Here is a 27,486-nt window from a genome sequence, read left to right as displayed (position 1 = left end):
CTGATGAAGTCAACAAGCATTGATAAAGTCACCAGTGAGATAAAAAAAAAAAAAGAAAAGAACAAACAACACTTCCAGCCATTCTGTCCTTCCCATTTTGTATCTATCTTGTGAAAAGAGAAGAGACTTAAACTGACCAGAGGGACTCCTTTTGTGGTTTCCACAGAGATGGACAAGTCCTCATCTTTCCTCTCTTTACCCATACTTTCCATGATCCCCATAGGACTGACTGTATAGGCCAGCTGTTCTTGAACAGACCTTTAGGAAACACTGGAGTATGCCTGGAGAGGAAGTGAAAAGCATGTTCATGTCTGGCCTCAATTGCCTCATCTGGAAAATGAGGGGGCTGGACTAGATCATCCCTGGGTTTCCTTTCACTGCTGCGGTCTGTGTCTATTTCTACAGCATATGTTCTCCAAGGTGTCTCTGACTCCATAAGTTTCCTTCTCCCTTCCTCAATCATTGCCCAAAAGAAAAATCTATATGAATTCGCTGCTGACCCAGTTGTCCTAGAGGCAAGGACAGGACTTGGGTGGCAGCTGGGGTACATTCTGAAGTAGCATGGGGCTGTCCCCTAAAAACAGAGACTGGAAAGAGATTTCTCTATCTTCCGTGGATATTATTATTGCCCTTCAAGAGGGGGAAAAAAATAGTGAAGTCCATAACACTGACAGTAATAATCCAGCCTCCCTTGTCATATGATCTTCCTTATAATTGACAGATCCTTGGAAATGCCTTTCATTTTCAGCCAGTGAGCTAGCTGGGCAAGGTCCCCTTATTTTTCTTCCTCATCACTCTGCTTTACCTGAATATCTCTGCAAGGGGCAAAGATGATAAATGCTTTGTAATGACTGTTCCTCTGGTTTCTTTCCCCTCTAACCTGAGTATGAGTTGCAGAAGTCTGTCATATTTAATGAGTGTTTTCAGCACCTACTAGGTTCCCTGGTACTGTGATAAGTGCCACATAGAATACAATAGACACTATTTAAGACACTATTCCCTGCCCACAAGAAGGTGACAATCTGGGGAGAGAGAGAGAGAGAGAGAGAGAGAGAGAGAGAGAGAGAGAGAGAGAGAGAGAGAGATACAGAGAGATTTTTAAAAGGGGGGGGCAGCTAGATGGCACAGTGGATAGAGCACTGGCCCTGGATTCAGGAGGACCTGAGTTCAAATCCAGCCTCAGATACTTGACACATACTAGCTGTGTGACCCTGGGCAAGTCACTTAACCCTCATTGCCCCAGCCAAAAAAAAAAGAGAGAGAGAGAGAGAGAGATAAAAGAAGGTGATAATCTGGTTGGCTTTTTCAAGGGAATTCCTTCAGCCTTTCACTATGTGAAAGTTTGTAAGACCCCCTTGTTGTATCAATACTAAAACAGAAGATGCCAGTTATGAACATGTAAGGAGGTTCTCATTTTATCTCTGTGGGGAAGTCCCAGTTTGGTAACTCCCTCCACTAATGTAGATTGTAAACCATTTATGACTTAGTAGGTGAAGTCTAGAAGAAGGATCCTAAACCTTTTATGTTATCATGAACCCCTTTGGCAATCTTAAGAAGTATATGGACACCCTTCTCAGAATATTTTTTTGGTTTTTGGGTTTTGGGTTTTTTGGTGAGGCAATTGGGGTTAAGTGACTTGCCCAGGGTCACACAGCTAGTAAGTGTTAAGTGTCTGAGGCCAGATTTGAACTCAGGTACTCCTGACTCCAGGGCCGGTGCTCTATCCACTGTGCCATCTAGCTGCCCCTAGAATAATGTTTTTAAGTGCATAACACGAAGTCTTTAGAATTATAAAGGAAGCCAATTATATTGAAATACAGCTATCAGAAGATTAAAAAAAAAAACTCAAGGACTCCAGGTTAAGAACTGTGATCTGAGACCTAGACAGGGTAAATCATTTAGGATCATTCATTCAATAAGCACTAATGAAGTACCTACTATGTGCTCGAGAATACAAAGGCAAAAGTGGAACAGTCTCTACCCTCAAGGTATTTACATACTCTCCAGGGAAAACAACCTGTACACAGATAAATAAGGACAATTTATATGGAAAATAAATTGAGGGGAGGTGCTAACAATTGGAGGCCAGACAAGAATAAGCCAAGCCCAGAATTTGAACCAGGTCAAAATCCTGTTTCTAAACCCAGCATACTTCCCATTACACCTAAGCCACCTTTAAGGTCAATTACAGTGACACAATTAAGGAAACAAGGTCACAAGTATTCAGCTACAGTGAACAATAGGAAAATGACATTCCTTTATTCAGGGGAATATATGAATGTGTCTCTACTGCCATCTTCTGGATCTGGGTCTGAGTCTCAGGGCCACTCACGTCTGTCACATACATAGATAGAGCCAACATAAGCAATTTGAGAATTGTGCTTACAAGGAAATGAACTTTGAAAAATATTAAAGCACAAATCACTATAGCTGCCACATTAGCAAACAGTTGAGAGCACAGATAATAATTCCCGAATCTGTAGACCTTCTAAATGAATGCAGCCATAAAGGGGAAAATTCCAAAGCCCATTCAGCCAGTGAGTCAGCAGCATCTAGTGAGCATGCTGTACCATCCGAAGTGCTGAGAGATGAGACGGAGGATGCAGAAAAGCCAAGCCCTGATCTCCAGGGGATGATTAACATTTATAAGTGTCGGGCAGCTAGATGGCGCAGTGGATAGAGCACTGGCCCTGGAGTCAGGAGGACCTGAGTTCAAATCAGGCCTCAGACACTTAACACTTACTAGCTGTGTGACCCTGGGCAAGTCACTTAACCCCAATTGCCTCACTAAAAAAAACAAAAACATTTATAAGTGTCTCCTACTTAAGAGAGTTAGCAGAGGATAAAAATTGTGGGAGCAGAAATCTAGGACTGGAAGGAACCTCAGAGGCTGCCCCAATCTAGTCTCCTCAGTTTTTCAGATAAGAAAACTGAGATTTAAGTAGGACAAGTAGTTTGCCCCAGGTCCTATAGATCAGAGGTGGGAATTGCATACAATCTCCTGATGTCAGTCAGTGCTCTTTCTATGTACTTGTCATTTAAAAGGATAATAATAATCTGGACATTTCAATGAATCCTGGACCTCCTCATTGTGGGGAGTCCCTCCAATATGCAGATGGTAGCCTCTCCATGCCTTTGCACTCTGAGTCTTATCCATGTCTTTCTATAAGTCATCCAGAGAGGATCTACCTTCCCATTAAATGGCCTCATTTTCTTTTTTTTTTTAGTTTTGGTTTTCTTTTCCTATTTTTTTTAAAGCACAGTAATTAGGTTGTCTATCCATTATCCCTTGCTTTTGTTTACATGCTTTGAATTCTCCTGCTTGAAAGAAAAAGCGTGAAGTACCTTAGAGATATATTGGGCTTTATTCCCCTTCATGCATGGGCAGAAGCTCCAGCAAGGCTGTCTCCTTAGTAGGGAGGGGTGACTGAAGCTGATTGTAGGAATAGACCAGCATGCCCAAACCAAGGTCCAACAGATAAGGCAATAGGCATGGGGATAGCCTTCCCTCAGGAAGGCCATGGATGGGGCCACATAACTACCAGCTGTCAAATAAATCAGTTATGATATCAACCACCATTTACTCAATACTTGCTAAAGACAAGGTATTATTCGAAGTGTTTTAGAAGATGCAGGGAAAGGTTGTTTGTCCTTCTTTCTCTTTTTGATTTGTTTTGTTTTGTGGGGCAATTAAGATTAAGTGACTTTTCCAGGGTCATACAACTAGTAAGTGTCAAGTGCCTGAGATCGGATTTGAACTCAGGTCCTCCTGAATCCAGGGCTGGTGCTTTATCCACTTTGCCACCTGGCTGCCCCCAACTGTAAACTTCTTAGGAGCATGACTTCATCTTTTATTTCTTTATATCTTCCATAACTAGCCCTCCCTCACTTAAATCCAATTCAGTGCAAGTCATGCCATCTGTCATGGTTCTCTTCGAGAATGAAGGACAAATGGGGCAGCTAGGTGGCGCAGTGGATAAAGCACTGGCCCTGGATTCAGGAGGACCTGAGTTCAAATCTGACCTCAGACACTTGACACTTACTAGCTGTGTGACCCTGGACAAGTCACTTAACCCTCATTGCCCCACAAAAAACACAAAAAACAACAACAACGACAACAACAAAGAAGTTTATGGATTGACTCAGTTAATCCTAACTTAGTTAAGAAGAAAGCTTATGGGGCAGCTAGGTAGCACAGTGGATAGAGCACTGGCCCTGGAGTCAGGAAGGCCTGCGTTCAAATCTAGCCTCAGACACTTGACACGTACTAGCTGTGTGACCCTGGGCAAGTCACTTAACCCCAATTGCCTTACCCCCCAGAAAAACAAAACAACAACAACAAAAAAGAAGATAGCTAATAAGAGAATGATCACATGAAAATCTGTTCCAAATGACTAATAATCACAGAAATGTACATTAAAAGACCTCTGAAGTTTTGTCTCCCAACCTCAACACTGGCAAAGATGAGCAAAATAAAGCAATGTAGGAGGGGCTGTGGAACAATACTTTTTTGCTGGTCAAGCTATAGATTCATCCAGCCAGTCTAGAAAACAATTTAGAAATATGGAAGAAAGTTGAAGAAGATTTCTCTGTGAATAGTGACATGCTTCAGATTCTCCTCTTACTACTTACTGGATGGATGGATGGATGGATGGATGGATGGATGGATGGATGGATGGATGGATGGATGGATGGATGGATGGATGGATGGATGGATGGATAGGGGCAAACTGAATATGTAATGAATGAGGTATTTCAAAGATGAACTGGAGCAAAAGATGTCATGAAGGAATGATATGATGGGAAGAGAAGATGGGCAAGTCATGGGACAAAGATGAGGGATCCCAGGTAGACCGCCAAAGTACCCTCCCAATGTCAGGATAAAGTCAAAAAGACCTCGCAGACATTGAGTGGACTCCCCATGGCAAACTTTTGCAAGCACTGGACCAGAGTCACAGAATGGGTTGCAATCTGCATTGTTGGAGGGAATGCCCAGAGTAGCAAGATCCCAGATGCATTGGAGTATTTCAAATGATGATTTCAGGAGGTCAGAACCCTTGGTTGTAAAAGTTGAGAGACTGGTGAAAATTTGACACAAATGAGAGTCTGGAAAACATTGATATCCCTTCTCATCTTACAGATGAGGAAGCTGAGATCCAGGGAAATGATATTGTGATGAAATAATGGGATTTCGCAGATACTCAAAGACCCACCTGGAGATTAATCTAGACTGATTGAATCAAGTGAGAGGGATTGACTACTGATTAGCCTACTTCAAGTTAATTGGATGTAATCACACCTGACTATCCCTTAAGAAGGTATTGTTCTCAGAAGCTAGACTATGAACTCAACTTGAGAACACCTTCAAAACCAATGGATTTGGATGACGCCAACCAATCAGCTTGAAGCAGTGTATAAGGACCCCTCTGTTCCAGACCTATAAAATGCTTCCACAATGAGCATGCTGGGGAGTTCCTGATTAAAGCAGGCTTGTGGAGGAGGACTTGAGGAAGAACCCAACCAGGCTGGAACTCTAGGCTAGATAGGCTTTTTCTTAACTTTCTGAACTCCTTGTGAATACCTGTATGCTTTAATAAATGTTTAATGCCCAAAGACTGGTGCTGAAGCTTCTAATTTAAGGCGATCACACAATATAGATTTTAACATCACATTATGATCCTTTCCAGGTCACACAGCAAGTTAGGGGCCAAGCCTGAATTAGAGTTCAGCCTTCCTGACTCCTAGTACATGCATCTTGCTACTCAATTACCTGTGCTTTAAATGAACATTCCATAAAATATGCTTAACACTAAAACTGCGTGGAGCCCAATCTCTGCTCAGTGATTCACGAGGTACTTCAGAAGCCTGCCATGCCTCAGAATCCTATTAGGAATATCAATTATCATTTGCTGTGGATGTATAGAAGTAGCTGGCAATAGCTCATTCTGGCTAACAGAATGAATGATATCAGTAGCTTCCTAGTACTATACTTAACTGATGCCCAGACTATAGAGATGACTGAATTTATGGCCATGAAATGAGAATCTCCTGTATTATCATCTGTCATTCAGGGAGTGTTAAAGCTGTGCATAATGCAGAGAAAACAGTTATTCCAGCAAGAGCTTTCACTGCTAAAGAAAACAAGCAGCATTGTAGCCAGCAATTCTACTGCCCAACACAAAATGCACCCTTCAGTTCCCCCACCCCTAGCAAGCAGCCCCCCCAAAAGGCCCTTTAAAGACAAATCCACTGGGAGGAGAGGGGAGGGGACAGGACCCATAGTAGAAGAGAAGCCAGTAAGAAAGGGTCCCAGAGTAGGCCTGGAGTCACTGGAGCATAGCTTCCAGAGGAAGCTGGGATTGGGCCAAGTCATAATGCCTTCTCCTTGCCCAGTTTAACTAATTACTCTTGCTAAATAAGATCTCTTATGTTGATTCTTCCTATGGAAGGAGTACAAATGCTATAAGTACCCTTTAAATTTCAGGACTGTAAGCCAAAACCCTGGCTGTCCCCCCACCCCAGTTACAGTTCTGAAAACAAGATGTAGATAGAATGGGAAAAGAACATATTCAAATGAATGCTGTGTTAGCCCTGCTTTTGGACTGTACTCCAAGGTAGAATGACAGTCTCATCTTCATTCTAAACCAACTGAGTAAACTGATCCTGAGTCATTATCTCATAAATCTAAAAGAATACATCCTTTGAGCACATTCAAGGGAACGGGATGGAGAAGGACACACGTTCATTCCTGTCCAATGCACGTACCTGCCGAATATAAAAAGAAGCAAAAACACCCCAAATTGGAATTTTTCCATTATAAATACAAATTGTCCCCAACTTGGAAATGGACTCTGTTTTCAAATTTCATTTGAAAGTCAAATGTCTAAAACCTAGAATATAATTTCCTCCAGAAACCATGAGATAAATATTGGCTACAGCACTTTTTATGGTATCTTGCTCTTAGTAGGCACTCATTTCAACTGATTTTAGGGCCCCTGCACTGTGAAGTCGGACAACTGACCTCCCTCCTATGGACCTTAATTTCCTCAGCTGTAAAATGGTGGGGTTAGGGGCAGCTAGGTGGTGCAGTGGATAGAGCACTGGCCCTGGAGTCAGGAGGACCTGGGTTCAAATCCGGCCTCAGACACTTAACACTTACTAGCTGTGTGACCCCAATTGCCTCACTAAAAAAAAAAAAAAAAGAAAAAAGAAAAAAAATAGTGGGGTTAGAAAAGATGATCCTTGAGATCCCTTGTCACCCTAAATCTGTGATGATAAATCTACAGAAACATGAAGAAAGATGTTGGCAACTTTGTAATACAGTAATTATGAGTATTATGTATTCTAAAGTAATGATGAGAGTATGAAGTAAATCCTAGGTTATATTCCCAATACTTAGATAATACCCACAATGAACGAGTGATCTCACTGATGTAAGTGTTACCCTCCAATGATGCAGAGGACAACCTACCCAAGTCTATTCATTCCGTTCAGTTTTTGTCCTTATCCTCCCATAGGTTAGCCTTTATTATTATTATTATTATTATTATTATTATTATTATTATTATTATTATTATTTCATTTATTTATTTATTTTTGCTGGGCAATGACGGTTAAGTGACTTGCCCAGGGTCACATAGCTAGTAAGTATCAAGTGCCTGAGGCCAGAATTGAACTCAGGTCCTCCTGAATCCAGGGTCAGTGCTTTATCCACTGCACCACCTAGCTGCCCCCTCTCCCATAGGTTTGTAAGAGAGGGTTCATTGTGCCAGGAGTCTTACGTTCTCTTGACATCACATAGATTTTTAAAAGGGCCACATAAGCTATCAATTGGGTATCTCCAGTTCTTGCTATAGGACCAGCCCCATCTTGTTTCCCTGTCATACATTTCTTGGACAACATTCTTTGTACCAGTTTTCTTGCCAAATACCTTATTTGTTGTCAGTTGTGACCTGCTCACATCTGCCATGCATCTCTCCATTGACTTTTGGGCCTATCCTAACTTCAGTTCTTTGGAGATTATAGTCTTCTATTGTTGTTGTTGTTTGTCCTTCATTCTCTAAGAGGGTCATGACATCAGAAGGTAATGTCATGACTTGCAAGTGAATTGGATTTAAGTGAGGGAGGGCTGTGCAGTCACCAGCCTCACTCTCTCCTCTAGAGCCATCTGGGTCCAGTGGTAAGATAGACATCACAATGACTGTATAGTCTTCTATGACCTGCAGTCAAATAACATCCCTAGAATATTAGTGCCCAAAAAATGGCCCTTTATTTCAGGGAGAATTGGGGGACAATTAAAATAACTTTGTGGTTGTCCAAAGACAATTCATTCTGTTTTCCTCTTACTCTAATTATGGACCCAAATGCTCATTTCAAGGTCAGAATTAATTTTGAGTTGGGAAAGACCTTAAAGTTCCTATCCTCTTATTTAACAGATGAGAAAACTGAAACCCGAAGGAGTGAAGGAATTTTTCCAGGGTCACACAGGTAGTAAATAACAAAGCAGAGATTTAAATCCTGGGTCTCTGACTCCACTGTTCTTTCTATTCAACCTATTGATGAAAATGAAACTATTGAAGAAAAATGAAATCATTTAAATTGTTAATTATACTTTGTTATTAAGGAAACCTGCAACCATAATACCATTGTAAAATATGCCCACAGAATAGAAAAGATGAGAAATAGATTAAATATGTAACTGATTTCAGCATTGATTGTAAAAAAAAAAAATTTTTATTTAAATCAGTTTTGCCAAATAACTAAGAAAAAAAATAGACCCAGGAATAACTAGAATTTTTCCCCCAAGATAAAATCACATCTGTTGTTAATGAAACTTTCAGGGACAGAAAAATGAAAGGAAGTATTTTTTATGTTTTGGGGGTATTTTTGTTTTGTTTTGTTTTAGTTTTAAAGAAAGAATAAATGGGGACTTCCGGGTTTCCCCCCTTCCTCTCCCCCCTCTCCCACCTCTGGGAATCATTCAAGACCCTCCATCCCTCCTCCTTCTGCCAACCAGCAAATGTTCTTTGGAAGAAGAAAAGTGTTTATCAAAACAGACTCTCAAAATCAATCACTAATGGGGGAAAATCAATAGAATATTGTGTACTGACTCAGACCTTTGGAATCATCCCTGCTTGCAAATGGGAGAAAAAAAAATGAAGTCTCACGCTGGTCCGAATACAGCATGAGGCAATAGTGACCTCTAGTGTATACTGACATTTATAACAGCAGATAAACCTTGTGGCTGATTTTGTAGGCCCTCATAAGAGACACATAGGACTGGCCTAGAGGTTACAACAGTGGTGGTTAACTGGAGTCACTATGGTGTGCACACTTCTGATGCTGGGCTAAAGGAAAATATCAAGGAATGTCTTGTTTATGAGGATATGTGAAATCGGGGAATAAGAATGGGACCTCAACCAGTCATCATTAGAAGTTCCACACTCAAAAAAAAAAAAAAAATCCTCACTCTATGTCCAGATAGGATGTGGCCAACCAGCCCAGGTCCTAATGTCTTCCAGATTCCTATGGAGGGGGATTCATGACTTTGTGTTACTTAATAGACCCCTAATGTATAAACTTTGTGTTTATTTATGGAATTAATTTTGATTTGTAAGTATTCTCTGATTAAACCTATAGCTCTCCAACTTAAAGAGGGAACTCTGAAAAGACTCATGTATGGAACCACTCGACCTGCTATGCCTGGATGAATGAGGGCCTATTGTGGCTCAGCAAGACATTTTTAATACAGATATGTTTATTTAGGAATTGTGAATTTATTATTCTAACAGTGGATTTTGAATTAGAAAAATCAATCAAAAATTAACAAGCATTTCTCATGCTTGTTAATTATGTGTTATGCTTGTTAACAGGATAGATAGAAGAAAGTTGAACTCAGAGCCAAAAAGATTCGGAGTCCTGCTTCCAACACAAACAGGTTGTGTGACTAACAAATCACTTGACCTCTCAATGCTTTAATGAACCTTTAAGTCTTTAAATTACAGAGATGGTGCCAACCTGAATTGGTAGAGGGAGCTCACTTATCTGAGAGATTCCTATATTAATGAAATCACATTCTTTATACCAATGAAATCACAATGAAGTTCCTGCTCCTGGACATTAAAAATCTACTGATGCAAAGCACAAAGTACTTTGCCTTCATTAAGCTTATAATTGTTGGGGGTCGGGGTGGAGAGAGAGAATATGTATTTATAAAGAAACATACAAAATAGATGGAAGGCATTTGGGGTGAAATAGTAGCTAGGGGGATGATGAAAGAGTTCATATAAAAGATGACTTAATTTTAGCCTTGAAGGAAACTTAGAGATTCTAAGGATGTGAAGGAGTACATTAGAAAGATCGAGGACAGTCAGTACAAAGAGAAGAAATAAAACATGGAATGATGTTTGAGAAAATCAGTTTGCCTTGACTATTGTGTACATGGGCAGTTGGGTGGCAGCAGATTGATGGACCTGAAGACCAGAAGACTCATCTTCCTGGGTTCAAATCTTGCCTTGGATACTTACTAGCTGTGTGACCCTGAGCAAGTCACTTAACCCCTATTGCCTCAGTTTCCTCATCTGTAAAATGAATTGGAAAAGGAAATGACAAACCACTCTAGTATCTTTGCCAAGAAAAGCTCAAATGGGGTAATGAAGAGTCAAATATGACTGAAATGACTGAACAACAACATAGAGTACGTACATGAAGGAAAATGATGTTCAATTAGGCTGAAAAGGTATGATGGGGCTAGGTTGTGAAGGGAGTTAAATACAAGAATAAGGTAATCTATTTTTTTTTATCCTAGGAAAAAAAAAACAGGAAGTCCCTGGAGTTAATTAAGGAGAGGAGTACCCTGTGCATTAGCAACATCACTTCAATAGTTGCAGAGGATGGAGCTGAGTAGGAAGAGACTAGAGGTACAGAGACCAACTCAGAGGTAATATTTTACAATACATCATGTAAGAAATCAATGGAGAGGATCCAAATGTAAGAGATTTGGCAATTAACTGGATTGTGAGGTGAAGGAGTATGAAGGGCTGTGGGTAACGTGGTTGTAAACCTTGGTGACTAGAAGCAGAGTAGTTACATTGATTTTTTCAATCTCTACCTCTCTACTGGCTCATTTTCTACTGCCAACAAGCCCATGTCTCCCCTAACCTGAAAAAAATTATAATTTGATACTTCCTTCCCCTTCCTATCATCCTATCTATATCTCTTCTTTTCTTTGTAGCTCCTCACACTCCTTAGAAAAGGCTGTCTACAACAGGTGCTTCTACTTTCTTTCATCACTCCCTTCTTAACCTCTTACAATCTGGCTTCCAACCTTATCACTCCACAGAAGCTGTTCTTTCCAAAGTTACCCATAATCTCTTAGTTGCCAAATCCTATGGCCTTTTCTCAGTCCTCATTCTCCTTGTCTGCTCTGCAGCCTTTGACTTTGTTGATCACTATTTCCTCCTTGAAACTTTCTTCTCTCTAGGTTTTTGGGACACTGCTGTCTCTTGGTTTCCCTCATACCTATCTGACTGCTCCTTTTCTGTCTTCTTGGATGGATCCTTCTCCAGACCAACCCTACATATCCCTCAGAATTCTGTCCTGGACTCTCTCCTTCTTGTGTACTACTTCACTTGACAATCTCATCAATTTCCATGGATTTAATTACAATCTCTATGCTCACAATTCTCAGATCTACTTTTTCTGTCCCAATCTTTCTGCTGACCTCTAATCTCACATCCCTAACTGCCTTTTAGACATTTAGGATTGAAGAGCCAGTAGACATCTTAAACTCAATATGTCCAAAACAGAACTCATAATCTTTTCCCTAAAACCTCCCCTACCTCCCACCTTCCCTATTACTGTAGAGGGCAACACCACCCCACCAGTCTCTTAGGCTCACAACCCAGGAGTGATCCTGGATTTCTCACTCTTATCCCCATATCCAAGCTGTTGTCAATGCCTACCAATTTCACCTTGGCAAGATCTCTCAAATTTCACTTCTCTCACACTGCCATCAGTCCCTCTTGAGACCACAACACCATAGGACCCATCCACTTTGTTTTCCAGTCATATATGTCTTGATATCTTTCTTATCATTTCTTTTATTTAATTTTTTAGGCAAAAATTTGTCTGTTCCCCCTCCCAACTCCCACCTTTCATCCCACCCCAACCCCCATTGATAAATGAAGAAAAACAAAACCCATTACAGATAGGTGTAGTCAAACACACACACACACACACACACACACACACACACACACAGAAGGACAAGCCCCGGGGGACTCTGCGAACTTCACTGAGGTGGTTTGATGAATCTTGCTTAATGCATGCTGCAAATAGGAGCCTTGGAAAAACCTCACTTTACTGTATAGACCTTGTGAAAGCCACCCTCAATAACCCTTGTGCACCTTAAGTGTCTATATCTTTGTTTCATACTTAATGTTAATACTTTTTTTCTTCAAATCTGTCATTGCACAAACTTTTATATAATTTGAACATGGGCACAGGTGTAGTCAGTAAAATTCTTAATGGCCAACCCCTAGTGTGTGTTTGCCTTTGACATCAGGGATAGTCATGTGACTTTGAAGATGTGATGTGTTCTAGAAAATCATCTTAAGTCTACTTGATTCACTTTTCATGTTCTCAACATGCTTAGCCCACCTGACTGCAAAGACTCCTGTGATAGAGATTTTATGAAGATCAGAAAGCAGATAAAGAGGTCTTGTCTCTCTGATTTCTTGAATGCTATGATTGTCCAAAATGACTCTTTGGATTTTTTTTTTTTTTTGCCAAATATTTTATATCATGTTGCCTCTCTTCTGGACCTGACTCTTCTTCTTACCTGATAATATTACCCTCTCCAACCTCCATTCTTCTCTGAAAACTTCCATGTCCCACATTAATCAGCCTTACTGGCTAGTGTATCTCTGCCTTTGACATTTGAGATGAGAAATCATTCAGACATGCTTAAGCAAAAACTTCCTCCTTCCCTATAAGACCCATGACTTTTATGATCAAGCTCCCCTGGTGTGGGGGTGACAAAAGAACTTGACTAGGAAAAGTGATGAAAATTTGGAAGAATCTGAGTGGGCTAAATCCAAAGGAGAGTCTCTCATAGCCTTTATACTTGAGCCCTTTTCTCTTCCTGATGCTGCTGCTTTTCCCTGAAGTCTCCTGCACTCCCAGGTTGAGGTGATTTACCTGGTTGTGTTCTTGACTACCCCTGCCCTAATTCTCTATGTTTCAGGTTAAGCTTTGAGACTTATGTGAACTGATGCAAAGTGAAGCGAGCAGAACCAGGAGAACATTGTAAACAGTAATAGCAATATTGTATAATGATCAACTGTGAATGACTTAGCTCTTCTCAGCAATACAATGATCCAATACAGTTCCAAAGGACCTAATGATGAAAAATGCCGTCCACCTTCAGAGAAAGAACTAATGAAGTCTGAGTGCAGATCTAAGCATGCTATTTTTCATTTCATTTTTTAAATTTTTTTTTTATTCCTTTGGGTCTGTCTTCTTTCACAAAATTATTAAAATGGTGATATGTTTTGCATGATTGAAATATGCAAAATCTATGTAAAATTGTTTACTGTTCCAGGGAGGGAGGATATAAGGAAGGAAGAAAAGGAAACACACTCAAAAAAATTTTAATGAATGTTTAAAATTGTCTTTAAATTGGAAATCAAAGGGATGCTCATCAATTGGAGAATGGATAAACAAATTGTGGTATATGATGGTGATGGAATATTATTGTGCTATAAGAAATGACAAACAGGATTATTTCAGAAAGGCCTGGAAAGACTTGTGTGAACTGAAGTATAGTGAAGTGAGCAGAACCAAGAGAACATTGTGCACAGTGACAGCAATATTGTTTGATAAAGAACTGTGAATGACAAGTATTCTCAGCAATACAAAGACCCAAGACAATCCCAAAGAACTAATGATGAAGCATACTGTCCACCTCCAAAGAAAGAACTGTTATTGATTGAACACAGACTGAAGTATGCTATTTTTCACTTTCTTTTTTTTCTTTTATTCAATTTTTCTTATACAAAATTACTAATATGGAAATGTTTTACATAATTGCACATATGTAACCTATATCTGATTGCTTACTGCCTCAGGGAGGAAGGGAAGAGAGGGAAGCAGGGATAAAATTTGGAACTCAAAACTTTAAATAAAGGAGTATTTACTGAGAAAAAAATTTAAATTGTCTTTATTTGGTAACTGGAAGAAAACAAAATATTATTTTAAAGAATAAAAAAGAGATTTAAAAAGTTAAGCTTTGAGATTTTCCCATGTATGAATTAATATACTCTGTAGGCAAGACTGGTTACCTAACCTGCCCGATTCTTTTTTAACACCAACCCTGGCAAGTCCCCAAACTACTATTATGGGCTAGAAAAAAAGAACCTTTAAAATCATATCATCTCCAAGACAGATTCCTTCTGTTTATATTTGATTAGATCCAGGTACTGTTCCTGAATTCATCTTGTTAGCTATCATTACCATCTCCTCAAATAGTGTATTGAGTACAGGACTGGGATAACAGAATAGAAATGTGATAGTTTCATTATTAGCATTAATGAGAATGCAAACATCAGAAGATCCATTCTATTTCATGTCTATTTGTTGTTCAGCTTCATTTTTTTTTTAAAAGGATTATTGGGATGATCTATCTTAGTTGGGTTTACATTAAGGTCTCTTCCAGGCTCATTATCAAGTTGTTTTTGTAATGCAGAGCTACTCATAGTTTTCTGTTATCCTCCTCTGTCATTTTGTTCAAATGAGCAATGCTGTCCTTAGCTGCCTTATTTCTTTACTTGGCAAAGGGAGTAGGAGTGGTTTCTATGTTCTTTTAGGCTCTCCATTATAATGACTGGCTTTATCCTTTAGACTTCTCAAATCAATTGTGAGTTGATGTCTTTGCTTTTGTCCATTTTCCACATTTTGAAGCTGATGGATCTTAGGAATCAAATAAACAAAACCCCTCATTTACAGTTGAGGAGGTAAATTAAGGTTACAAAGATAGTGAGTACCAAAGCTGGGATTCCAACCCAAGTTTTCTCATTCCAAATCCAGTGCTCTCACCAATATCATGCTGCTCCAATATATATTGATTGAAAAAATAATTAGAGCAAAGTATCATGATAATGAATTATGTAGTGCTTAGGAACTTATTAAGTACTTCCCTCATAACAACCTTGTAAGCATTGCATTCCCCACTTTATAGTTGAAGAAATTGAGCCTCAGCTAAGTTGTGACTTGCCCAAGATGACTCAGCTAGTGTCTGAATCAAGAGATATGTTGGTTTTATTCCAGCTTTCATTATGAAGGCAGTATCCATGCTATCACAGTTTTATTTTTTTTATTTATTTTAATTATTTTTCCAATTACATGTAAAGATATATTTTTGAGTTCCAGATTTTTCTCCCACCCTCCCTTCCCTCCCCTCTCCCAAGCACAGCAAGCAATTTGATATAAGTTATACATTACAATCATGTTAAACATATTTCCACATTAGTCATATTGTAAGAAAAGAATCAGAACAAAAGGAAAAAAATTCAAGAAAGAATAAACAAGAATAATAACAAAAAAGTAACAACAAAAGTGAAAATAGTATGCTTCGATCTGCATTCAGACCTCTTAGTTCTTTTTCTGAATGTGGAAAGCATTTTCCACCATGTCTTTTAGCATTGTCTTGGATCATTGCATTGCCAAGAGTTAAGTCTATCACAGCTGATCATCACACAATGTTGTTGATACTGTGTACAATGTTCTCCTGGTTCTGCTCATTTCACTCAACATCAATTCATGTAAGTCTTTCCAGGTTTTTCTGAAATCCATCTGCTTATCATTTCTTACAACACAGTTTTAAAGCCCATTTGGCAAACTCTTCATAATGGTTGGATCAGTTCACAACCCCACCAACAGTGCATTAGTGTCCCAATTTTACCACATTCCCTCCAACATTTCTCATTTTCCTTTTCCATCATATCAGCCAATCTGATAGGTGTGAAATGGTACCTCATAATTGTTTAAATGTGCATTTCTCTAATCACTAGTGATTTAGAACATTTTTTTCACAATTGTAAATAGCTTTGATTTCTTCTAAAAACTGCCTGTTCATATCCTTTGACCATTTATCAATCTGAAATGTACTTTTGATGCTTCAATAATTTGTAATTGTAGGTTCCAACAATAGGTCCCAGCCTAAGTCTCATTTGGTCATTGTTTGACTTCTTGATGATTCAGAATGGGTGTAAATAGCAATTGTTTCTATTTTGGCCAGAAACTCTGAGGTTCTTCCCCCACCCTCCACCATCCAGATTTATTTGTTCCTTTATTTATTTTTCTTTTTGAGTAGGTAAAAGAGGCCATTCTTTGCCTCATTTCTTACCTAGCCTTAATCACTGAATGGGCATTGCCTCATGCAAGCTAAGACTTAGGAAATACCTTAGTTTCAAAAAGCCAAGGTCTCCCACTGCATCCCCGACCATCTCTAGTCATCCTGATCCATATCTTACCACTGGATCCAGATGGCCCCAATGGACAGAGTAAGGCTGGTGACTTTGCACAGCCCTGCCTCACTTAAATCCAATTCTTGACAAATCCTGACATCATCTCCTGATGTCATGATCTTCTTTGAGAAGGAAGGACAAACAACATCCATGCCATATAGTTGTGATGCTTTTGAATAGTCTAGAATTCTTTTATTTCTTTCAATTTTTAAAATCATATATTTTCTAACATAATTTTTTTCTTTGTATGACAACCTTTGTATTGAAATCACCATGTAGTAAAGTATAGGTTGGGGGGGGTGGCAGCTAGGTGGCGCAGTGGATAAAGCACCAGCCCTGGATTCAGGAGGACCTGAGTTCAAATCTGGCCTCAGATACTTGATACTTACTAGCTGTATGACCCTGGGCAAGTCACTTAACCCTCATTGCCCCGCAAAAAATAAACCAATAAATAAATAGAGTATAATCTGACTTCACTTGGGAGTATTTTTATCAAATTCTTCACATAATTCTTCATCTTCTAGATATTGGCATATAGCAACTTGCCCAAGGTCACTGTTAATAAGTAGCACAGACAGGATTTGAATCCAGGTCCTCTAATATTTAAGCTAGTGTTCTTTTCCTTGAATCAGGCTACCTCAGAAGTCCACAATGAAACCAATTGCATAAATTTCTTTATTTTCCTGCAGAAAACCCAGTAGTAATGCTTCCATTGAGCTAAAATGTCTGTCTTCTAATTTCATTTATAGAAAGAATGTCAGTCTGGATGTGGTTCAATCCCTGCAGTGATATGTCAAGTCATGGAGTCATGGAACAACAAAGAAAAAATACCAGATAACCAAAAATTAAATTTGTGTTTGTAGAAAGGGTAAGAATTGTATGATTTCTAGAATTTCTGCCTCCTTTTCCACCATTCAATCACTATCAAAAGAGAACTAGAAGAGGGTCATCCAGGACTGAGAGTTGGTTTGTATTTTTGCCCATTTCATGGGTCTCTATGACCAAAAAGGGTGTGTCACTCAGCAGCCAATCTTCTGGACCTTTCCAGGCTTAACTAGGCTCATCCCTGGAGGGCAAAGTCTATTCCTGAGCTATTTTCAAAGACTGCCCAACTTTGCACTCCTCAGAACTACCTTTTAAAGACCCTGAATCTTCTCTCTTCCATCACCTGAGTCACTAAAAAAAATTTTTTGTGAAAGTTCTCCTAATTAAGTTTTATTAAATACTATATTGGTCCTGATATAGGCCCCATTTTATCCCCTCAGATTGGGCTTGTTCAAAATCTGAGTAGTCCATAGACATGTGCTTAGTATATATTACAGAATTAGAAAGAAAATTACAAAGACAAAATGAACAGTGATGTTAAAATGAATAAAAATCTTTATTTGAATTCAAAGAAGTAAACGCCTTTTATAATAGATGCCTTTCAGATATAATTTTATGCTACTTTTCTCAGTATATAACCATATATTTTTTTCTTTTCAAGGAGATGACCTATCTCACCCTCAGTTTCCTCATCTAGAAGATAAATGGGTTGGATTAAATGACCTTCCACCTCCAAGTCTATGATACCTAAGGTCCTTTACACCAGACATGTTCAGCTCAACCCAGTATTCTATAAACTAAAGAACGTACTAGAGATTGGAATAATAGGTATCTGGAAATAAATATCCAATTATAATGTCTTGGAGCAGAATACAGAATGCAATTGGATGTTCATAAGATCTATTAAATGATATTTAACAGATATAAATAATTTCTATTTATGAAGGATTCAAAAAGACCATTTTACATTTTGTATAGTAAAAATAATACATAGTATGTATTATGTAGCAGCAATGAATGGGTGGGTCTGGTAGTTGGTCATCCAGGCTCTATTTGGGGAATTCCACAAATGGAGAACCCACTCCCAAGAGTTGCCCCTCACTGGAGATTTCAAGAGGTAACTAGAATGACCACCTGGATATTGTTCAAGAATGAGTTGACCAAAAAAAAAAAGAGTCACGCTCTAAGATCCCTTCCAACTTTGAGATTTTGTGATTCAGTGAAAGCCCCTCTTCCAAAACACTAATAGTAAAAGAAGTGAACATTGAAACAACTCTGAGAATTTAGCTCATCACGTACAAATTAGCAAAGATGAAAAAAATAAGAAAACAGTGTTGGAGAAGCTGTGGAAAGTAAGAGCATTCAAGTTTTGTTGGCAGTTATTTTCATTAAGATGAAAATCCCAACATCCTGTAGAAGTGGGGTAACCTTAAAATGTCATCAGCCATTTTATTATTTGTAAATGAAGGATGTACCATTGAGAGAAGGCTCCTATAGGAAATAAAATGCAGAAGGAAAGAGAGGGTACCTAGCTCTCTAGGAACAACTAGTTGAATAGTCAGACCCTGAAAGCATTCATTAGTGATTTGCTGTCAACTTAGAAAGTCTCTTGTGAAGTGGACCTATGGATCTGGGACCTGTAATATTAATATTTGTATCAATGATTTGGATTAAAGAATGTTTCTTAAATCTCCAAATGACATAGATGTGGGAAGGACAACCCACATACTGGGTAGCTGTCCTGATCCACCAAGATCCCAGCAGGCTGGAACTTCGGTCTGTATTTACTAAAATGAAATTTAAGCCTAACGTCAGGTATTAGAAACTCCCAAGTAAAGAAACTTCTTCCACCAGTATAGATCAGAATCTTCTCAGCAACTTATATTCTCAAAAAGTTGCCTAGAGCACTATCAGTTTGAGAGACTTGCCCATGGTCAGAAAGCTAGATGTAATTGAATAGGAATACAGATCACAAATACAAGATGGGGGAGGAATGGCTAGAGAACTCTCTGAAAGGTTTTGTGGATTGTATAGGATCAACATGAGTCAATCGTGATAGTCTTTAAGTATCTGAAGCTGTCATGTGGAAGAATTGAACTCATTCATTTTGGCTCCAGAAAAGAGTGTTGCAATAAGTCAGGAAGAACTGTGTTCAAATACCATCTCAGGCACTTATTAACTGTGAGACCCTGGGCAATTCATTTAACTGCTGTCTCAGTTTCCTCATCTGTAAAATGGAGGTGTTAGACTTGAGAGCTTCTAAGATCCTTTGAAACTCCCAATCTATGCATCAAGGAGTAATGTTTAGTAGTTGTAAAATGACAAACTTGGGTTTCATGTAAGTGGAAACTTCCTAACATTTTAGAGCTATCCCCAAAGAGTGGGCTTTCTCAGTTGGTCTTAGGTTCACACCTCACTAGAGATATTCTTCAAGAAAAAGTTTATTATTCACTTGTCAGGTATGTGGTAGAGAGGATTCTTGTTTATGTATAAATTGAACTCCATCCCCTCCAATGTCCCTTCCAACTCATATTCTGGATTTACTCATTCCAGCCATGGTGTCAATGACTGTTAACTCTTCAATGTGTTATCTCAGGGATATTTTGCATGTTTACCACAGGCTACTGAAGCAAATATGTTTATCCAAGAATTAAAAGTTTACTTGTAGAATCTCAGGTGCCAAAGCAATCTGATGAAGTTAATATTTGGAGTAGAAGGAAGGGTCATAGTTCTAGTAAACCCAAATCACATGCTGCTCACTTCACTCCCATCACAGCTCAATCTCCAGACTGCTCCACCTCCCCCCAAAACTGCATTGCCCACCTCCCACCTCAGAATGACTCTATCCCGAGGCCTTCTTTCCAAATTGATGAGTCCCTGGCTGAGATCACCATTACTTGGATGTTCACCAGCCATGCCACTAACTTCTCTCCCAGTTAACTCATTCCAGCTTCTTGGACCAGCCCACCAACTGCCTTCCCCCTGCCCCCATATTATCCCCTAATCCTTTCAAGTTCCTTTTCATGTTGTCTCTTCCCCATCAGAATGTAAGTTCCTTAAGAGTAGGGACTATCGGGCAGCTAGGTAGTGCAGTGGGTAAAGCACCGGCCCTGGATTCAGAAGTACCTGAGTTCAAATCCGGCCTCAGACACTTGACACTTACTAGCTGTGTGACCCTGGGCAAGTCACTTAACCCCCATTGCCCCGCAAAAAAACCCAAAAAGAGTAGGGACTATCTTGGGGTTTGTTTGTTTTGGGGGGGGGGTTCATATCTCCATTAAGCTACATAGTGCCTGACATTAAGTGTTTAATACCTCTACCTCTCCATCCATTCATCATCCATCTATCTATCCATCTAGTCAACTACCTCTCTTACCATTGCTTATGTGATTATGTTTGTCAGTTTAGTTGAAAATACCAGCAGACCTCCTTTCTATGAAGTCTGTCTCAGACTAGCGGTCATAAATACAAGAGGCAGAGTCTTTTTTGTAAAAATGATACCCCAAAAATGAAAGGGGAAAAAAAGCATCCGTGAATCTTTTTTTTTTTTCAAATACAAGGAAGAGAACAGAGGGAAGTTAGGAAGGAGACATACACAAGCAGGGCAGTGTTGGTATTACTGTGTTAGAGTTAAGATGTATCTTTTTTTAAAAAACAAGATATAGATATAGAGATAGAGATGATAGGCTAGAGAGAGAGAGAGATATGTAGGTAAGTAGATATGTAGATATATACATAGATATAGATGTATGTATGTATATTGTTAACATATTCATGCACAGGTCTTTTTCTGTTCTTTTACGTACAGTAGAATTTTAAAGTCTGTTGATGTTTCTCAAATTCAGAATCTTAAAAAAGGAAATTTTAAAATAAATAATAATAGTTTTCATTTCCCTAGCACCATAGAGTTTATAAAGCCCTTTTCTTTGATATAGGTAGCAGAAAAATAATTATCCCTATTTTCCAGTTGAGCAAAATCAGTCAGTTGACTGGTGCCCTCACTCATAAAAGAGCAGCTCATTCCCTTAGTCACGTGTCCTGCTGGCCTCTTGCTGTCACTGTTCCCCAGCCATCCAGTTAGGCCATTGTGCTTCTCCCTGCTAAAGATGGGGTCACTGTCCAACATCTGCATAGTCATACTGATCCTCTCTGCTTTAAATACAGCCAGGGTATTGGCTCTAATTGGCTTACAACTTGCAAAAGATGATTGTTAAATTTTCTGTGTGTGTTTACATTCGGAAATCTGTAACAATCCTTTTTTTAATTGGAAAGGCTGAGAAAGCATTAATAATGTAAATTAAACATTTAGGAGAGTGTGTGTATACAATTTCTCCCCAGAGATCCTGGTCGTTAAACCTTTACCTTACGCTCTTCTATTGTGCTATAAACATTGCTTGAGCTCAGCAAGAGTGCAGGAGAATGCTCAAGTGATGAAGTCATAATCAACTAGAGGCCTGAGGACTGGAGTCTAATAATGCTAATGGATCACCGGGATGATGATGATGAACAGCAGTGACAACAACCACTGGTGTTTACATCTCGATTTCAGGTTTAAAAGGTGCTTTAGATCCATTATTTCATTTGAGCTTCTGGTCCAGCAGCCTTTGTCATTACTGGAATCTTTACAGCATTTTTCCCTTGTGTGAATTAGAATGTTCCATAATTCTGGCTCTGGCTACATTCTAGTACTTCCAAGCATCCGGCAGGACAGGTCTTGGTGTCGGTGAATCATTAAGCTACAGATGAAGCTGAAAAAACACAAAGTGAGAATATTCTCTCCTTTTCTGGACAGGGACTATATTTAGGCCTTATTGAGATATATGGGGACATCTGGCTTATGGAGCCCCTACTGAATTCCAAGTGAAGCCTACCTCATAAAACTACTCTATATCTAGAGCCATAACTAAGGTGCAATGACTGGTGACTTAGGGCACTGATATTTAGAAGGCACTTACCCTTGACATCTGTCAGCAGGTAGAAATAACTGAGCTTAGCCAGTAGGTAGCAAGAATGATCAGTTAAAACATAAAGTTGTCACATGACACATTTCCTCTCTGCTCTCTCTTGCCCAGGTGAGCTTCTCTTGACCCTCCTTCCTAAACTACACAGATACCCTAATACCTAATACCCTAACCCTAACCCCTCCACCCCATGGCAGCCATGCAGTGTCCTGGACTCAATGACCTGCCTCCCTCCCCCACCCTCCTGCCTCTACCTCAAAAATGAATTTGACTTAAGAAGTTGATTTGAGGGGGCCACTAGGTGGACACTTACTAGCTGTGTGACCCTGGGCAAGTCACTTAACCCCCATAGCTCTGCAAAAAAAAGAAGAAGAAGTTGATTTGATGTATTTTGCACCATTGGCCTTGGGCACATTTTGTATTTCTTGCTTCAGGTGCAAAAATTATGGGGAATTAGGAGACTCTCCATCCCTCAGATTATCCATTTACAAAGTACAATGGAAAGGGAAAGGAGACTGATGTAGATATACATCTACTCTTACATATTCTGTTTTTGTGTATTCCACAGAAATATCATAAAAAATAAATGAGAAGTGTATATAAAAACTCATTAGCATCTTGGAGAAAAAAAAAAACTCTATAATTCAGTGTGTTTTTATAATCAGAGTTGCATTTCATTACCATAAGTAAAGGAATAGTTATTTAAGCCTTATGTTTTCCATAAATGCTACCAATCTCATCTAGTCAGGAAAACAAGAAGGCAGAAAGCAGAAAAAGAGAAAAATCAGAGGATTGAGATTAAAAACAATTTGCTTTTCAAAGTCTTTTTTTTCCCTCCAAATTGAGCCTATGTTGGAACAACATAGAGACATGATGGGAAAGTTGCCCTTAGAAATATATCTAAGTTGAGTTCTTCAAAAATACTCTATATAAAGAAGAAAGCCTATTTTGCTGCTTATTGAACTAGGAATGGTATTTAAGCAGTATATAGTCTCTTAATTTCTCCTATAAAATGCACCGAATTTACAAAAGAGAAAACTAGGGAAAAAAAATATATGTATATATGCATATATATATATATATATGTGTGTGTATATATATATATGTATGTATATATATATATATATACACACACACTATCTCTTAGAGAAATTAAACAGGTAGCACCTTTTCACCTTTTCATCTTGGGTCAACTATATGAGGTTGAATTTAAAATAAAAAATTATGAGTATCACAATTTTTCAAGGTAATCAATCCCAGAGTCCATTAAAACCTTTAAAATAAAATGCTAATATTTAAAATGAATCAATGTGAGGAGCTCACATATCTAGGCAAACCTGCCAGTCAGATTTCAAAGCTCATTTCTGAGTTATTCAAGGAACGTTTCAAGTGTTGATAGCTGAAAGAGATTTCCCTGACTGTGTTATGTCATTGATTATCCCTTCAAAATTGAAGACAGAACAAGGTCTCAGACACAGGCATGGAAATTAGGCTGCAGGCCTTGGGTGTAGCTTGCAGGTCAAAAGCACTGTGCCCCTTCCTCAGGTGACAAATATTGTCTATGAACTGTTGCTGTTAAAGAAGAAATAAGAGTGTGGGCAGCACAGAAAAAAAAAAAATAGCAGTAACCTATTTCAGTTGATAGAGGGCAGCAGTTCAATAAGATTTATTAGGCACCTATGATAAGACTTCTGCTAGGTGCTAGGCACAAAGACAAGTCTGCCTTGGTGAACCTTATATTCTACTGGAAATGAAACAAAACTAATAAATCTGGTAAAATAAAACAACAGCTGTTCATCAGATTTCCTTTTGACTCCAATAAATAATAGGGAGAATGAGGTAACCTGCTATCATTAGATTCAAGATAACTGCTATCTCTGTACTCTGTACTCTGTTGGTAAAGCCCACATTTTCTATCTCACTAACAGTAAATCCAAGCAATCTCATAATTGGAAGGCTAGAACATCAAAGATGGAAGAAAATTCAGAGGTCATGCATCCAAGAGGCAATCCCCTTTACACACTCCCTAATATGTAGCTCACCAGCCTCTACTTGAATACCTCCAGTGATGGGGGACCCACTACTCATTAAAGCAGCCTGTACCAGTTTGGGACAGCACCCTCCCCCCAATTTTAGAAACCTGCTTCCAAACCAAGATTTGTGTGCATCTCTATTAATTGGTCCAACATCCTTTCTGTATAAAAAGTACTGTCTACTAGTGATGCTTCTAAGGCACCATGAGGAGCTGAAGTGTTTTCTGAATGACCAAGGAAAGATTACACCACATTCAGTTTAGCCTTAGTGTTGGGTTCAGCAGACTTTATTGTACACTATTTGAAAGTAGTTCATCCTGACATGGGATAACCAGCAACTTCCTATCAACTAAGACTCTTTTAACCTGGTCTTAGCCTTCCCGCCCTGCCACCCCTCTACTGCCCCATCCCCCACTTAGATAGTAAGCTATCTGAGGGCAGGACCCATGTCTCAATGGGCACCTAAGGCTGTGCTTTGCACATAGGAGGCACTGAGTAAATCTGTTTTGAGTCTGTTGAATTATTGACTTTTCCTCTCATGAGAATTTAAGTTTAAAGTTCTCCAAAGGAAGAGCTGAGCCCATGGAGTCTCCCTGATGGTTTTAACCCACACAGTGAGTGCTAAGGACTATGGTTTTAATGCTAATCGCCTCCTAGAACAAGGCCCACAGTAGAACTAGTTTACTCCTTCCTTGGAGCTGGACAGGGTTCCACATCCTGCACATGTGCATGTGGTTCCTAATCACAACACAGACGTTTTTTCTTATTCTCTCCCCTTGTCTCCTTCCTACTTGTAATTCTCCAAAGGAAATCCGAGGTACTTTGGCCGGTTGCCCTGAGGCCCCAGGGAAAAATTCAAGTTCTGTCCCAGGTCCATCTCTTTAGGGGCTTGGAAATGGAAGACAGGGCAGTTCTTTTTGACCATCAGCCAAGTAGGTCAGTCCAGGCTTTTTGGGGTAAATGAGGCTGGCCATTTTAAAAAATTCTTCTGCAGCATCAAGAGCAATGAGACGATCCTGTCAAATAAAATGCAGAGGCATGAGGCAGGGCTGTTCTCTATTAGGGTAGTAACAAAAGTGACCCTCAGAGTTACAGCTGAAATTCATAGATGGTGATACCACTGTTAATAGTTACCTTTATTTTATATGAACTGATGCAAAGTGAAATGAGCAGAATCAGGAAAACGTTGTACATAGTAACAGCAATATTGTACAATGATCACCTGGGAATGACTTAGCTATTCTCAGCAATACAATGATCCAAGCCAAGTTTTCAAAGAACTCATGCTGAAAATTGCTTTCTGCCTCCATAGAAAGAACTGATAAGAGTCTGAATGTAGATCAAAGCAAACTGGTTTGGGTTTGGGGTTTTTTTTTAACTTTGTGCTTTCTTTTACAATGTGACTAATGTGACTAATATTTTGCATGAGTGCTCATGTATAACCTGTATTAAAATTCATGCCTTCTCATGGAGAGGGGTAGAACAAGGAGGGAAACCAGGAACATAGAACTCAAAATTTTTTTTAAATGAATCTTTAAAATTGTTTTTACACGTAACTGAGAAATAAAATATTATTTACCTTTAATCAATCAACATATATTTAGCACTTTGTATTAAGCATTTTCCCTTTGTTGATTATCTCCAATTTATCCTGTATATAGCTTATTCATACATAGTTGTTCAGATGTTATCTCCCCCATTAGACACTGAGTTCCTTCAGGAGCACATGCACATGAACACACACACACACACACACACACACACACACACAATGTCTATATCTATATGACTTTATTTTTTTGTTTGGTTTTTTGCAGGGCCATGGGGGTTAAGTGACTTGCCCAGGGTCACACAGCTAGTAAGTGTCAAGTGTCTGAGGCCGGATTTGAACTCAGGTACTCCTGAATCCAGGGCCGGTGCTTTATCCACTGTACCACCTAGCTGCCCCATCTATATCACTTTATATCTATCTATATCTACATCTATCTGTCATCTATCTATCTATCATCTATCTATCTATCTATCATCTACCTATCTATCATCTATCTATCTATCTCCCTCAGGTAAGTTCCTAATTGACAGGATATCAAAGCTGGATATGACCTTGGAAATCATTTAGTCCAAATTCCTCATTTTACAAAGAAGGAAACAAAGGCCTACTTTCTTACTTTCCTAAAGTTACTTTCGCATTTCAGAGCTGAGATTCAAAATCCAGACATCTAGGCCTTACAGGTTTGTCCTCGGAGGATCCTCCCAACTCTGAGCTTCTACGACTCCAAATACACTGGTCTGAGCCCATGCTGCCTGATTCCTGGATGCCCTGACTAATTCATACTGTTCTTCTGAACATCAAAGGAGATGAATAATATAGGAGAAAATTCTCTGCGACCCTAAAGTCTACAGCAATGTTAGCTATCATTTTCATTATCTTTCACCAACAGGATATCTCACTTGTTACTATTGTAAAGACACTGATTAGGAGGCAATGGAAGCAGTATTGAATTTGGAGTCAGAAGACCTGGGTTCAAATCCCAGTTCTACCACTTAAAACCTGTGTAATCTTCTTAGAGGTCACTAAGACCTTTCATCTGAAAATGGGGGGTTGGGCTGATCTAGTTTATAAGCACATCCCTGACATGTAGTTCATTAGCCTCTACTTGAACACTTCCAGAGATGGACAACTCACTACTTATCAAAGCAGGATCTCTGGGGTCCCTTCCAGCTCTAACTCTATGGCCACCCTATGACCAGATGACCTGGACCTGCTAATCATTCCCTGTATAACCTTGACCTTTCTGAACTTTGGCTTCCTCATCTATAAAAACAGGAGGGGTAGGGGCAGCTAGGTGGCGCAGTGGATAGAGCACCGGCCCTGGATTCAGGAGGACCTGAGTTCAAATCTGACCTCAGACACTTAACACTTACTAGCTGCGTGACCCTGGGGAAGTATCTTAACCCCAATTGCCTCACCAAAAACAAACAAACAAACAGGAGGGGTAGATGAGGTTAGATGATCATTAAACTCATTTAAATTCTAGGATACTATGGTATCCTATGGTGGGGGAGATGATGGAGAGGGCTGGAATCTCTCAACAAGCCTTGCCCTAATATAAATATTAAGGGATATAGGCAAGTACAAGC

At 39.2% G+C, this 27,486-nt stretch overlaps 1 protein-coding gene across 1 annotated transcript in view; it reads right to left on the bottom strand.

Moving 5' to 3' along the window:
• Positions 1-23,583: 23,583 nt before the first annotated feature.
• Positions 23,584-27,486, bottom strand: part of MREG (melanoregulin) — an 81,467-nt gene continuing 77,564 nt past the window's right edge. Inside the window, exon 5 of the mRNA XM_043995276.1 lies at positions 23,584-25,361. Within this exon, the coding sequence (XP_043851211.1) occupies positions 25,227-25,361 (135 nt within the window). The 3' untranslated portion in view covers positions 23,584-25,226. The remainder of the gene's footprint in view (positions 25,362-27,486) is intronic.

Source organism: Dromiciops gliroides, chromosome 3 (assembly GCF_019393635.1).
Source record: "Dromiciops gliroides isolate mDroGli1 chromosome 3, mDroGli1.pri, whole genome shotgun sequence".
Taxonomy (NCBI): domain Eukaryota; kingdom Metazoa; phylum Chordata; class Mammalia; order Microbiotheria; family Microbiotheriidae; genus Dromiciops; species Dromiciops gliroides.
Note: the sequence above shows the minus strand (reverse complement) of the source record. Positions and strands in the feature narration are given on the sequence as shown.